This window comes from Rhinoraja longicauda, chromosome 11, assembly GCF_053455715.1.
Source record: "Rhinoraja longicauda isolate Sanriku21f chromosome 11, sRhiLon1.1, whole genome shotgun sequence".
Taxonomy (NCBI): Eukaryota; Metazoa; Chordata; class Chondrichthyes; order Rajiformes; family Arhynchobatidae; genus Rhinoraja; species Rhinoraja longicauda.
Genome location: NC_135963.1, coordinates 924247 through 938494, shown reverse-complemented (window position 1 = coordinate 938494; position 14248 = coordinate 924247). Strand labels below are relative to the sequence as shown.

Sequence of the window (14248 nt, the reverse complement as noted above, 5' to 3'; positions counted from 1 at the left end):
TGCTAGTAATCAGCACAGCATCTGGACTGCTCAATAGATTGCACATGTGCAGTCACAGTGTACAAGCCCACAGATAGACACAGAGTGCTGGAGTAACTCAGCAGGTCAGGCAGCATCTGTGGAGAACATGGATAGGTGATGTTTCACGTCAAGATCCTTCAGACTGAGGGGCTGGGGAGAGGGATTCTAGAGATATGGAAGGCTAAGGTGTGAAAACACAGATCAAAGGGGATGTTGATAAGGAAATGTAGAATGGTTAATTGTTAGCTGAGGGAGAGGGACAAGGAGGCAGACAATCAGTACAATGAATCAGGAGGACAGTGAATCTAGTCGGAGAACTAGGGTGGGGGAGGGACGGAGAGAGAGTGGGCTTGCAAGGGTTATTTGAAGTTAGAGAAGTCAATGTTGATACCGCTGGGGTGTAAGCTGACCAAGCCAAATATGAGGTGCTGCTCCTCCAATTTGTGTTGGGCATCACTCCGCCCCGCACTGTCCAAGCCACCAGGACATGGTCCACTGGACCTCTTGTCTCAGTCGTGATCAACAATCTACTGAGTTAGTCATAGAACTGAAGAACAGAAGCAGACCACTCGGCCCACCTTGTCCATGCTGACCCAGTTGGCATTGTGGGCTACTCCCATTTGCCTGTATTTAGCCTATATCCCTCTAAGCTAGGGTTGCCAACTATCTCACTCCCAAATAAGGGACAAGGTGACGTTACCACCCTGCGCCCCATGTGACATCACCCAGCCATAGGCCATGTGTTCCCACTCCATCAACGGTGGCCGCCCACGCCGGGAGGCGGGTTGCTAGGCGGGTTGCTAGGCGGTGGTGCTAATGACTTAGGTGGTGCCCGGGCTTCCGGGCCTCTGGGCCTACAGTCCGGGCCTACACGGTCCGGGCCTACAGCGTCTGGACCTACACTGTCCGGACCTACAGCGTCTGGACCTACACTGTCCGGACCTACAGCGTCTGGACCTACACTGTCCGGACCTACAGCGTCTGGACCTACACTGTCCGGACCTACAGCGTCTGGACCTACACTGTCCGGACCTACAGCGTCCGGGCCTACAGTGCCCCACGGGCCTAATACGGGACAAGGGTACGGGACAAACCAATTTAGCCCAAAATACAGGATATCCCGGCTAATACTTCTTCAGACTGATGTCAGGGGAGGGGGCGGAACTTTGTCTGAAGAAGGGTCTCGACCCGAAATGTCACCCATTCCTTTTCTCCAGAGATGCTGCCTGACCCGCTGAGTTACTCCAGCATTTTGTGTCTACCTTTGAGATTTGTCTGCTAGGGAAAGCTTTGAAGTTTAATTACATGAAATTGGCCTTTACAAATTACCCAAAGGAGTAAGTAAAGGACATTGGCCCCATGCATAGCAGAGTCATAACAGACCCAGAAGCCCACGGACAATAGACATTAGACAATAGACAATAGGTGCAGGAGGAGGCCATTCAGCCCTTCGAGCCTGTACGCACCGCCATTCAATGCGATCATGGCTGATCACTCTCAATCAGTACCCCGTTCCTGCCTTCTCCCCATACCCCCTCACTCCGCTATCCTTAAGAGCTCTATCCAGCTCTCTCTTGAAAGCATCCAACGAACTGGCCTCCACTGCCTTCTGAGGCAGAGAATTCCACACCTTCACCACTCTCTGACTGAAAAAGTTCTTCCTCATCTCCGTTCTAAATGGCCTACCCCTTATTCTTAAACTGTGGCCCCTTGTTCTGGACTCCCCCAACATTGGGAACATGTTTCCTGCCTCTAATGTGTCCAATCCCCTAATTATCTTATATGTTTCAATAAGATCCCCCCTCATCCTTCTAAATTCCAGTGTATACAAGCCCAATCGCTCCAGCCTTTCAACATACGACAGTCCTGCCATTCCGGGAATTAACCTAGTGAACCCACGCTGCACGCCCACAATAGCAAGAATATCCTTCCTCAAATTTGGAGACCAAAACTTCACACAGTACTCCAGGTGCGGTCTCACCAGGGCCCGGTACAACTGCACACAGTACTCCAGGTGCGGTCTCACCAGGGCCCGGTCGGTACACCTGTACACAGTACTCCAGGTGCGGTCTCACCAGGGCCCGGTACAACTGTACACCTGTAGAAGGAGTCCACACACTGTCACCTATGCATCCACACTGATGCAGTCTCACTCTCCCCACACTCCCATCAACTCCCCCACATTCTACCCCCCCCACCCACACACTGGGGGCAGTTTACAGTTCCCGTTCACCCACCCACCTTCATGTATAGACTCTCGGCTAACTGGATAACACGCAACAGAAAAGGTTATCCCCTGTACCTCGGACAATAAACTAAACTGAACTAAAATGTTGTTGGCATGTGAATGGAAACTTGTGGAATCACAAGCGATGGCAGGGAGAAGGTGCAAACTCCACACAGACAGTGGCGGAGGTAGGGATCGAACCTGGGTCTCTGGAGCTGTGAGGCAGCAGCTCAACCCATTGCGTGACTGTGCCTGCAGCAGTAGCTTATGGCCACAAGGTGGCAGGAGGTGCACACTTGCCAATGACTGCATGGACTGAATGCATGCAGCCAGGGTGCTCTGTACGTAGGGTTGCCAACTGTCCCGTATTAGCCGGGACATCCCGTATTTTGGGCTAAATTAGTTTGTTCCGTACAGGACTGTCCTTGTCCCGTATTAGTAGGGTTGCCAACTTCCTCACTCCCAAATAAGGGACAAAGGGTGACGTCACCGCCCCGCGCCCCACGTGACCTCACCCAGCCAGCGGCCACGTGCTCCCACTCCACCAATGGCGGCCGCCCAGGCCGGGAGCATGTGGCCGCTGGCTGGGTGAGGTCACCTGGGGCACGGGGGCGGTGACGTCACCCTTTGTCCCTTATTTGGGAGTGAGGAAGTTGGCAACCCTATCTGTACGACCAATAAGGTACACTGAGCTTCCCGTCCACATCAACCTGCCCTCACCTTCCTGACACCTTCCAGCGCACCCTGGAGGTGAAGACGATGAGGAAACATTTCATCAGTGGGACTTCCCGAGAACCAGTCTTTAATCACAATAGTGAGCGACCTGGAATAGAGTGGATGTGGAGAGGATGTTTCCACTAGTGGGAGAGTCTAGGACCAGAGGGCACAGTCACGGCCTCAGAATTAAAGGATGTTTCTTTAGGAAGGAGATGAGGAGGAATTTCTTTAGTCAGAGGGTGGTGAATCTGTGGGATTCATTGCCACAGACGGCTGTGGAGGCCACAAGTCAGTGGGGATATTTTTAAGGCAGAGATTTATAGATTGTTGATTAGTGCGGGTGTCAGGGATTATGGGGAGAAGGCAGGAGAATGGGGTTAGGAGGGAGAGATAGATCGGCCATGATTGAATGGCGGAGTGGGCCGAATGGCCTACTTAGATTTTTAGATTTAGATACAGAGATACAGCGCGGAAACAGGCCCTTCGGCCCACGGAGTCGGCGCCGCCCAGCGATCCCCGCACATCCTACACACACTAGGGACAATCTTCTTTTACATATTACCCAGTCAATTAACCTACAAACCTGCACGTCTTTGGAGGAAACCGAAGATCTCGGAAAAAACCTGCGCAGGTCACGGGGAGAACGTACAAACTCCGTACAGACGGCGCCCGTAGTCAGGATCGAACCTGAGTCTCCGGCGCTGCATTCGCTGTAAGGCGGCAACTCTACTGCTGCGCCACCGTGCCGCTTCTGTTCCTATGGCATGAATTTATAGTGGATATACACAATATGCTGGAGTAACTCAGCGGGACAGGCAGCATCTCTGGAGAGAAGGAATGGGTGACGTTTCGGGTCGAGAACCTTCTTCAGACTGAACCTCAGACTGAACCTCAGTCTGAAGAGTTTCGACCCAAAACGTCACCCATTCCTTCTCTCCAGAGAAGCTGCCTGTCCCGCTGAGTTACTCCAGCATCTTGTGCCTATCTTCGGTGTAAACCAGCGTGCACAGTTCCTTCCTGCACCACTTATAGTAGAGATGGGTGTTACCCATGGTCATGTTAATCTGAACAAAACATTCTCACTTTACCTGGGGTCCTGGGGGTCCTTGCAAACCCAGCGGTCCAGTATCACCCACTTTACCCTAGGACAAAAAGCAAGGCTGGTGTCAAACAGGCACTGAACAAAGAAAACCACAGCTGCTGCAAATGTGATATAAAATGTAGTCATCCACAAGATGCAGGGTCAGTTCATTCCAAAGAGGAAGAAAGATTCTAAGGGGAGTAAGAGGCAACCGTGGTTGACAAGGGAAGTCAAGGACAGTACAAAAAATAAAAGAGAAGACATGTAACATAGCAAAGATGAGCGGGAAGCCAGAGGATTGGGCAACTTTTAACGATCAACAGAAGGTAACTAAAAAGGCAATATGGGGAGAAAAGATGAAGTATGAAGGTAAGCTAGCCAAGAATATAAAGGAGGATAGTAAAAGCTTCTTTAGGTATGTGAAGAGGTAAATAAATAGTTAAGATAAATGTGGCTCCCTTGAGAACAGAAGCAGGTGAATTTATTATGGGGAACAAGGAAATGGCAGACGAGTTGAACAGGCACTTTGGTTCTACCTTCACTAAGGAGGATACACACAATCTCCCAGATGTACTGGTGGACAGAGAACCTAGGGTGACGGAGGAACTGAAGGAAATTCATATTAGTCAGGAAATGGTGTTGGGTAGATTGATGGGACTGAAGGCTGATAAGTCCCCAGGGCCTGATGGTCTGCATCCCAGAGTACTCAAGGAGGTGGCTCTAGAAATTGTGGACGCATTGGTGATCATTTTCCAATGTTCTGGATCAGTTTCTATGGATTGGAGGGTAGCTAATGTTATCCCACTTTTCAAGAAAGGAGGGAGAGAGAAAACGGGGAATTGCAGACCAGTTAGTCTGACATCGGTGGTGGGGAAGATGCTGGGGTCGATTAATAAAGATGTAATAGTGGAGCATTTGGATAGCAGTAACAGGATCGGTCCAAGTCAGCATGGATTTACGAAGGGGAAATCATGCTTGACAAATCTTCTGGAATTTTTTGAGGATGTAACAAGTAAAATTGAAAAGGGAGAGCCGGTGGATGTGGTGCTCCTGGACTTTCAGAAAGCCTTTGATAAGGTCCCACACAAGAGATTGGCGGGCAAAATAAGAGCACATGGTATTGGGGGTAGAGTATTGACATGGATAGAAAATTGGTTGGCAGACAGAAAACAAAGAGTAGGGATTAACGGGTCCCTTTCAGAATGACAGGCAGTGACTAGTGGAGTGCCGCAAAGCTCGGTGCTGGGACCGCAGCTATTTACAATATACATTAATGATTTAGATGAAGAAATTAAAAGTAACATTAGCAAATTTGCAGATGACACAAAGCTGGGTGGCAGTGTGAACTGTGGGGAGGATGCTATGAGGATGCAGTGTGACTTGGACAGGTTGTGTGAGTGGGCGGATGCAAGGCAGATGCAGTTAATGTGGATAACTGTGAGGTTATCCACTTTGGAGGCAAGAACGGGAAGGCAGAGTATTATCTGAATGGTGTCAAGTTAGGAAAAGGGGACGTACAACGAGACCTGGGTGTCCCAGTACATCAGTCACTGAAAGTAAGCATGCAGGTACAGCAGGCAGTGAAGAAAGCTAATGGCATGTTGGCCTTCATAACAAGAGCTGACTGGTTCAGGTGAATGAAACGCACCTGTGGTCCGGGCTTCCCTCCCACTCCAGGTGGTCCAGCCAGGCCAATGGCACCCTTCAAAGAGAATCCACACAATCAGCGTGTCCATTGGTCGATACACATGCCCACAGTGATCCCCATCAGCACTACCCGCCAGCAACCGGGTCCAGAAGATTATCACCGCATGTTCTTCCCAGTGCGGCACCCCCTCACCCCCCCCCTCCACAGTGTGGCACCCTCTCACCCCCCCCCCCCACAGTGTGGCACCCTCTCACTCCCCCCCACAGTGTGGCGCCCCCTCACCCCCCCACAGTGTGGCGCCCCCTCACCCCCCCCCTCCACAGTGTGGCGCCCCCTCACCCCCCCCTCCACAGTGTGGCACCCCCTCACCCCCCCCCCCACAGTGTGGCACCCTCTCACTCACCCCCCACAGTGTGGCGCCCCCTCACCCCCCCCTCCACAGTGTGGCGCCCCCTCACCCCCCCCACAGTGTGGCGCCCTCTCACCCCCCCCAGTGTGGCACCCCCTCACCCCCCCCACAGTACAGCGCCCCCTCACCCCCCCCCCACAGTGTGGCACCCCCTCACCCCCCCACAGTGTGGCACCCCCTCACTCCCCCCCACAGTGTGGCGCCCCCTCACCCCCCCCCACAGTGTGGTGCCCTCTCACCCCCCCAGTGTGGCGCCCCTTCACCCCCCCACAGTGTGGCGCCCCCTCACCCCCCCCACAGTGTGGCGCCCCCTCACCCCCCCCACAGTGTGGCGCCCCCTCACCCCCCCCACAGTGTGGCGCCCCTTCACCCCCCCACAGTGTGGCGCCCCCTCACCCCCCCCACAGTGTGGCGCCCCTTCACCCCCCCCCACAGTGTGGCGCCCTCTCAAACCCCCCACGGTGCAGCGCTCCCTCACCCCCCCAGAGTGCAGCGCCCCCCCCCCCACAGTGCGCCCCTTCCTCACCCCCCCCCCACAGTGCGCCCCTTCCTCACCCCCCCCACAGTGCGCCCTTCCTCCCCCCCCCCACAGTGCGGCTCCCTCACCCCCCCCCCCACAGACAATAACAACTACATGAAATCAAGAAGGGTAACAGGAGGAAGGGGAGGGGGTGTAGGGGGAAGGGGAGGGGGTGTAGGGGGAAGGGGGGGTGTAGGGGGAAGGAGGGGGTGTAGGGGGAAGGGGGGGTGGGGGGTGTAGAGGGAAGGGGAGGGGGTGTAGGGGGAAGGAGGGGGTGTAGGGGGAAGGAGGGGGTGTAGGGGGAAGGGGTGGGGGGTGGGGGGGTGTAGAGGGAAGGGGAGGGGGTGTAGGGGGAAGGGGGGGTGTAGGGGGAAGGAGGGGGTGTAGGGGGAAGGGGTGGGGGGTGGGGGGGGTGTAGAGGGAAGGGGAGGGTGTGTAGGGGGAAGGAGGGGGTGTAGGGGGAAGGAGGGGGTGTAGGGGGAAGGGGTGTGGGGTGGGGGGGTGTAGAGGGAAGGGGAGGGGGTGTAGGGGGAAGGAGGGGGTGTAGGGGGAAGGAGGGGGTGTAGGGGGAAGGGGGGGTGTAGGGGGAAGGGGAGGGGGTGTAGGGGGAAGGGGAGGGGGTGTAGGGGGAAGGGGAGGGTGTAGGGGGAAGGAGGGGGTGTAGGGGGAAGGGGGGGTGGGGGGTGTAGAGGGAAGGGGAGGGGGTGTAGGGGGAAGGGGGGGTGTAGGGGGAAGGGGGGTGTAGGGGGAAGGAGGGGGTGTAGGGGGAAGGGGTGGGGGGGGTGTAGAGGGAAGGGGGGTGTGGGGGGAAGGGGAGGGGGTGTAGGGGGAAGGGGGGGAAGGGGGGGTGTAGGGGGAAGGAGGGGGTGTAGGGGGAAGGGGTGGGGGTGGGGGGGGTGTAGAGGGAAGGGGGGTGTAGGGGGAAGGGGAGGTGTAGGGGGAAGGGGGGGTGGGGGGGTGTAGAGGGAAGGGGTGTGTAGAGGAAAGGGGGGTGTAGGGGGAAGGGGGGGTGGGGGGGGTGTAGGGGGAAGGAGGGGGTGTAGGGGGAAGGGGAAGTGAGCCGTGAACGTACCCGATCTCCTGGGAATCCTTGCTCTCCTGGAGCTCCCAGCATCCCCTGATCGCCCTGGGTAACACATCGTTACAATCAACACACCAACTCCTGGCACTGCCTCAGCAGAGAAACAGCACATCCCCCCCACCCAGCGCCCACCCACCCAGCCCCCCCGACACTGGATCTACACCCCAAGCAGGTCTCTAGTTTAGTTCAGTTGAGATACATCATGGAACCCGGCCCTTCAGCCCACCGAGACCCCCACCAGTGATCACCCCACCACACCAGCATGATCCACACCAGGGACAAATGGACCAAGCCAATTAACCTACAACTCTGCACGTCTGTGGAGTGTGGGAGGAAACCGGAGCACCCGGAGAAAACCCACGCGGTCACGGGGAGAACGTACAAACTCTGTACAGACAGCACCCGTAGTCAGGATGGAACCCGGGTCTCCGGCGCTGGGAGGCAGCAGCTCTACCCGCTGCACCAGCGTGCCGGCATGGATTTGCTTCCTCTGATGCTGATGTTGTTAATTTCCAGAGCAAATACTTTGGACGTTTGGAAATAATCAGTTAAAGTGTTTCTTCAGAGCGTGGGGGTCGGAATCACAGCAGATCAAAGCTGTATTACTCCCTGGCCTCCTGCTCAGCAATGTGTTTTCAATTGATGTTGGAATTAAGTGGCAATGTTACTGTTCGCTGGAAAGCACTTTCGCAAGGAGATAGAAGCCATGAATCACTGGAGAGGCTCATCACTTGTCATGTTACAACACTGAACTCAGACTGGAAGAAACTCCTTCCACATGCCATCTCTTCCCTCCCCTGACCTCTCCACACACTTCAGAAGATGCTTGTGCACTGGGGATAAGAGTTAGACTTCCACTGTCTGCTGTCATACTAGGCTTGTATACACTGGAATTTAGAAGGATGAGAGGGGATCTTATCGAAACGTATAAGATTATTAAGGGGTTGGACACGTTAGAGGCAGAAAACATGTTCCCAATGTTGGGGGAGTCCAGAACCAGGGGCCACAGTTTAAGAATAAGGGGTAGGCCATTTAAAACAGAGATGAGGAAAAACTTTTTCAGTCAGAGTTGTAAATCTGTGGAATTCTCTGCCTCAGAAGGCAGTGGAGGCTAATTCTCTGGATGCTTTCAAGGGAGAGCTAGATAGAGCTCTTAAGGATAGTGGAGTCAGTGGATATGGGGAGAAGGCAGGAACGGGGTACTGATTGTGGATGATCAGCCACAAGAGGTACAGAAGTGTGGAAACACACACCTCCAGATTCAGGGACAGTCTCTTCCCGGCTGTTATCAGGCAACTGAACCGTCCTCTCACCAACTAGAGAGCGGTCCCGACCTCCCATCTACCTCATTGGAGACTCTTGGACCATCTTTAATTGGACTTTACAGGACTTTATCTCGCACTAAACATTATGCACATTATTCCCTTTATCTTGTATCTGTAAACTGTGGGTGGCTCAACTGTAATACAATACAATACAATACAATATATCTTTATTGTCATTGTACCCAGGGGTACAACGAGATTGGGAATGCGCCTCCCATACGATGCACTAATTTAGGTAATTTAGACAGCAGCAACCCAACGAAACGAACAGTTGTAACAGTTTTGGACAGGGTAAAGTGCAAGTTGATCTATGCGTTGTGGCCATCCGGCTCAGCAGGACCGGTTCATAGCAGCTATGGCCCTGGGGATGAAGCTGTTCCTGAGTCTGGAGGTGCGGGCATAGAAGGCCTTGTATCGTCTGCCCGATGGAAGGAGTTCGAACAGACTGTTGCAGGGGTGTGAAGAGTCTTTGTGGATGCTGGTGGCTTTTCTGAGGCATCGTGTGTTGTAGATGCCCTCCAAGTCTGGTAGCTGTGTTCCGATGGCCCTCTGAGCTCTATGGACTACCCGCTGTAGAGCTTTCCTTTCTGCCTCCGTGCAGCTGAGGTACCACACAGGGATTCCATGCGTTAGGATGCTCTCTATGGTGCAGCGGTAGAAGGTCTTCAGCAGCTGTTGGGGTAGACCAGACTTTTTCAGTGTTCTTAAGTAGAACAGTCTTTGTTGTGCCTTCTTGACCAGCGCAGCAGTGTTATTGGACCATGTTAGGTCCTCCGAAATGTGAGTGCCCAGAAACTTGAAGCTGGACACTCTCTCCACACTGACCCCATTGATAGAGATCGGGGCATATTCCCCGTTATGTGACCTACGGAAGTTGATGATCAGCTCCTTGGTCTTGGTGGTATTTAGGGACAGGTTGTTATCCGAGCACCAGTCCGCCAGGTTCTGCACCTCCGCTCTATAGTTTGTTTCATCCCCGTTGGTGATCAGCCCGATCACCGTTGTGTCATCTGCAAACTTGACAATGGTGTTGGTGTCGAATGCAGGAACACAGTCGTGTGTGAAGAGGGAGTAGAGCATGGGGCTCAGAACACAGCCCTGTGGTGTGCCGGTACTCAGGGTGATAGTGGAGGACAGGTGCGGGCCCATTCTCACTGCCTGCGGTCGTTCCAGCAGGAAGTCCAGGATCCAGTCACATAATGACGAGCTAAGGCCTAGCTGGTGGAGTTTGGTGATGAGCTTGGTGGGGATGACCGTGTTGAAGGCGGAGCTATAGTCTATGAATAGCATCCTCACGTACGTGCCCTGTCTCTCTAGGTGAGTCAGGACAGTGTGAAGAGCCAGAGAGATGGCGTCCTCTGTAGATCTATTTGCCCTGTATGCAAATTGATGTGGGTCCAGTGAGTCAGGGATGCTGGATTTGATGTGTGAGAGGACTAGCCTCTCAAAGCACTTCATGACAATCGGCGTTAGGGCAACCGGGCGGTAGTCGTTCAGGTTGGAGACTATCATGTATAGTCTTTCCACTGACTGGTTAGCACGCAACAAAAGCTTTTCATTGTACTTCGGTACCCGTGACAATAAACTAAACTAAACTAAAATACATCAGATGGCAAAGTTCCAGTCCTGCTAGTAAGAAACACGCCCTAAACCCAACACAATATATGGGTTCATCGACTCCAGTCCAGTGCATTTCACCTCTCCCTCACCTCATTCCTTTTATCAATACACATGATTTATACATGGACTTCAGTAAGGCATTCAACATGGTTCTGCATGGTAGGCTGCTCTGGAAGGTTAGATCGCATGGGATCCAAGGAGAGATAGCTGAATGGACAGCACATTGGCTCCATGGAAGGAAGCAGAGGGTGATGGTGGAAGGTTGCTTCTCGGACTGGAGGCCTGTGTGCCTCAGGGTTCAGTGTTGGGCCCTCAGGGTTCAGTGCTGGGCCCTCAGGGTTCAGTGCTGGGCCCTCAGGGTTCAGTGCTGGGCCCTCAGGGTTCAGTGCTGGGCCCTCAGGGTTCAGTGCTGGGCCCTCAGGGTTCAGTGCTGGGCCCTCAGGGTTCAGTGCTGGGCCCTCAGGGTTCAGTGCTGGGCCCTCAGGGTTCAGTGCTGGGCCCTCAGGGTTCAGTGCTGGGCCCTCAGGGTTCAGTGCTGGGCCCTCAGGGTTCAGTGCTGGGCCCTCAGGGTTCAGTGCTGGGCCCTCAGGGTTCAGTGCTGGGCCCTCAGGGTTCGGTGCTTCCCTTCAGAGGGAAGAAGGGCCCTCTGCTTCCTTCCATGGAGCCAATGTGCTTTCCATTCAGCTATCTCTCCTTGGATCCCATGCGATCTAACCTTCCTAGAGCAGCCTACCATGCGGAACCTCGTCGAATGCCTTACTGAAGTCTATGTATAAATCATGTTTGTCATCTACATCAATGATTGGGATGGGAACACACAGGGCAAGATTAGCAAGTTTGCTGATGATACAAAAGTGTGTGGTTTTGCAGAAAGTGAAGATGGTTGTGAACGATTGCAGCAGGATCTGGATCGATTGGCCAGGTGGGCGGAAGAATGGTTGATGGAGTTTAATACAGAGAAGTGTGAGGTGTTGCATTTTGGGACGTCGAACAAGGGCAGGACCTACACAGTGAATGGTAGGCATGTTGGAATGTTGCAGAGCAGAGGGATCTAGGAGTACAGGTGCATGGTTCCTTGAAGGTGGAGTCGCAGGTGGATAAGGCGGTCAAAAAGGCTTTTGGCACTTTAGCCTTCATCAGTCAGAGTGTTGAGTATAGAAGCTGGGAGGTCATGTTGCAGTTGTATAAGACGTTGGTGAGACCGCATGTAGAATATTGTGTTCAGTTCTGGGCACCATGTTATAGGAAAGATATTGTCAAACTTGACAGGGTTCAGAGATGATTTACAAGGACTTTGGACTTTGAATAATGGCGTCAAAAACGTGACCTCCCAATAGGGTTGCCAACCGTCCCGTATTAGCCGGGACATCCCGTATTTTGGGCTAAATGAGTTTGTTCCCTACGGGACCGCCCTTGTCCCGTATTAGTAGGGTTGCCAACTTCCTCACTCCCAAATAATGGACAAAGAGTGACGTCACCACCCCGTGCCCCACGTGACCTCACCCAACCAGGGGCCATGTGCTCCCGGCCCGGGCGGCCACCATTGGTGGAGCGGGAGCACGTGGCCGCTGGCTGGGTGAGGTCAGGTGGGGCACGGGGCGGTAACGTCACCCTATGTCCCTTATTTTGGGAGTGAGGAAGTTGGCAACCCTAGTGCCCGCAGGTGTCAATACCACGTTGTTGGCGCCCTTTATGTGGGGACTATTGCATACGCTGGGTATGCAGGCTCGGGATTGCACTGTGAGTTGTCACATGTGACAATAAAGTATTCATTCACGACAGATGCAAAATGAATTTCACTGTGCATTGCATCTGTGCCAAATAAAGGTCTATTAATGGACAAAGGGGAGCTGATGGATATGAGTGGAGAGATTACACCGACCGGGGAGATATGGAGGAACCAAATGGGATTGCCTCCCTTGGAGATAGCATAGCCTGGATGGGCCAGAAAGCCTCCCTCTGTGATCATCAGGGTGATCTGTGATCATTTTGCGCCAGAATTAAAGGACGTTCCTTTAGGAAGGAGATGAGGATGAATTTCTTCAGTCAGAGGGTGGTGAATCTGTGGGATTCTTTGCCACAGACGGCTGTGGAGGCCACAAGTCAGTGGAGATATTTAAGGCAGAGATAGATAGATTGTTGATTAGTGCGGGTGTCAAAGGTTATGGGGAATGGGGTTGAGAGGGACAGATAGATCAGCCATGATTGAATGGCAGAGTAGACTCGATGGGCCGAATGGCCGACTTCTGCTCCTGTGACATGTGAATGTTTGAAATGATCATAAGCTCATCACTGTTTAGGACCACACAAATCCTGAAACTGTTTCCTGAAATCCAGAGCAACTGTTTCCTTACTGATAAGAAATGAAAAAAGAGCAATATTGAGATCACCTTATCACCTTTCAATCCGGGTTGGCCCACGTTCCCCGACAGACCCTGCAGAGAGAGGTGTAACAGAGGGTGAGAGCTTCGTAACGATGGGTGACAACTGTCCCGTATTAGCCGGGACATCCCGTATTAGTTCAATTAGTTTGTCCCATATTAGTAGGGTTGCCAACTACCTCACTCCCAAATAAGGGACGAAGGGTGACGTCACCGCCCCGCGCCCCACGTGACCTCACCCAGCCAGCGGCCACCTGCTCCCACTCCACCAATGGTGGCCGCCCGGGCAGGGTGAGGTCACATGGGGCGCGGGGCGGTGACGTCACCTTGTCCCGTATTTGGGAGTGAGGAAGTTGGCGACTCTAATTGTAATGTGCGATGAACGTCAGAATCACATCAGCAAAATAAGTTTACCTGAGGTCCTGGTGTTCCCGGGAGGCCTGCTAATCCTGGAAGACCCACTGCACCCTGGATGGGAAGAGAAGGCAACAGTGGTTACTGACAACATGTTCATGTCTCCCTGCACCAAGGGAATACTTGTCTTCCACTACTGTTTAGTTTAGAGATACAGTGTGGAACCAGGCCCTTCAGCCCACTGAGTCCACGCCGACCACCGATCCCCTCAGACTGATTGTAGTAAGGGGGGAAAACGCTGGAAAAGAGGTAAGGTCAGGACAAAGCCTGGTAGATGATGGGTGTAATGAAATATGGATCTACAATCAGTCTGAAGAAGGGTCCCCACCCGAAATGTCACCTATTCATGTTCTCCACAGATGCTGCCTGACCCGCTGAGTTACTCCAGCACTCTGTGAAACGTCACCTATCCATGTTCTCCACAGATGCTGCCTGACCCGCTGAGTTACTCCAGCACTCTGTGAAACGTCACCTATCCATGTTCTCCACAGATGCTGCCTGACCCACTGAGTTACTCCAGCACTCTGTGAAACGTCACCTATCCATGTTCTCCACAGATGCTGCCTGACCTGCTGAGTTACTCCAGCACTTTGGGATACATGAACCTGATTAAATAAAATGATAAAAGGTTTGGAGATTTTGCTGAAACTGTATGGAGGATAGGTGAGCACAATTCCGGATACTACAATTTGGAAATAATGTCAGGGGTGCAGGGAGCAGGACATTTACAAGAATAGTTGCTTGAATCAAGGGCTTTTGGCTGCAAGGTTGAGATAAGTTGAGCTGTTCTTGGACCAGAGATGG

At 53.2% G+C, this 14248-nt stretch overlaps 1 protein-coding gene across 1 annotated transcript in view; it reads right to left on the bottom strand.

Moving 5' to 3' along the window:
• The window catches only part of col24a1 (collagen type XXIV alpha 1), a 171288-nt gene that overhangs the window by 83725 nt on the left and 73315 nt on the right, over positions 1-14248 (bottom strand). The window contains exons 15-19 of the mRNA XM_078408107.1: positions 13445-13498; positions 13040-13084; positions 7696-7749; positions 5695-5748; positions 4054-4107 (exon numbers count right to left, since the gene is read on the bottom strand). Coding sequence (XP_078264233.1) covers positions 4054-4107; positions 5695-5748; positions 7696-7749; positions 13040-13084; positions 13445-13498 — 261 coding nt within the window. The remainder of the gene's footprint in view (positions 1-4053; positions 4108-5694; positions 5749-7695; positions 7750-13039; positions 13085-13444; positions 13499-14248) is intronic.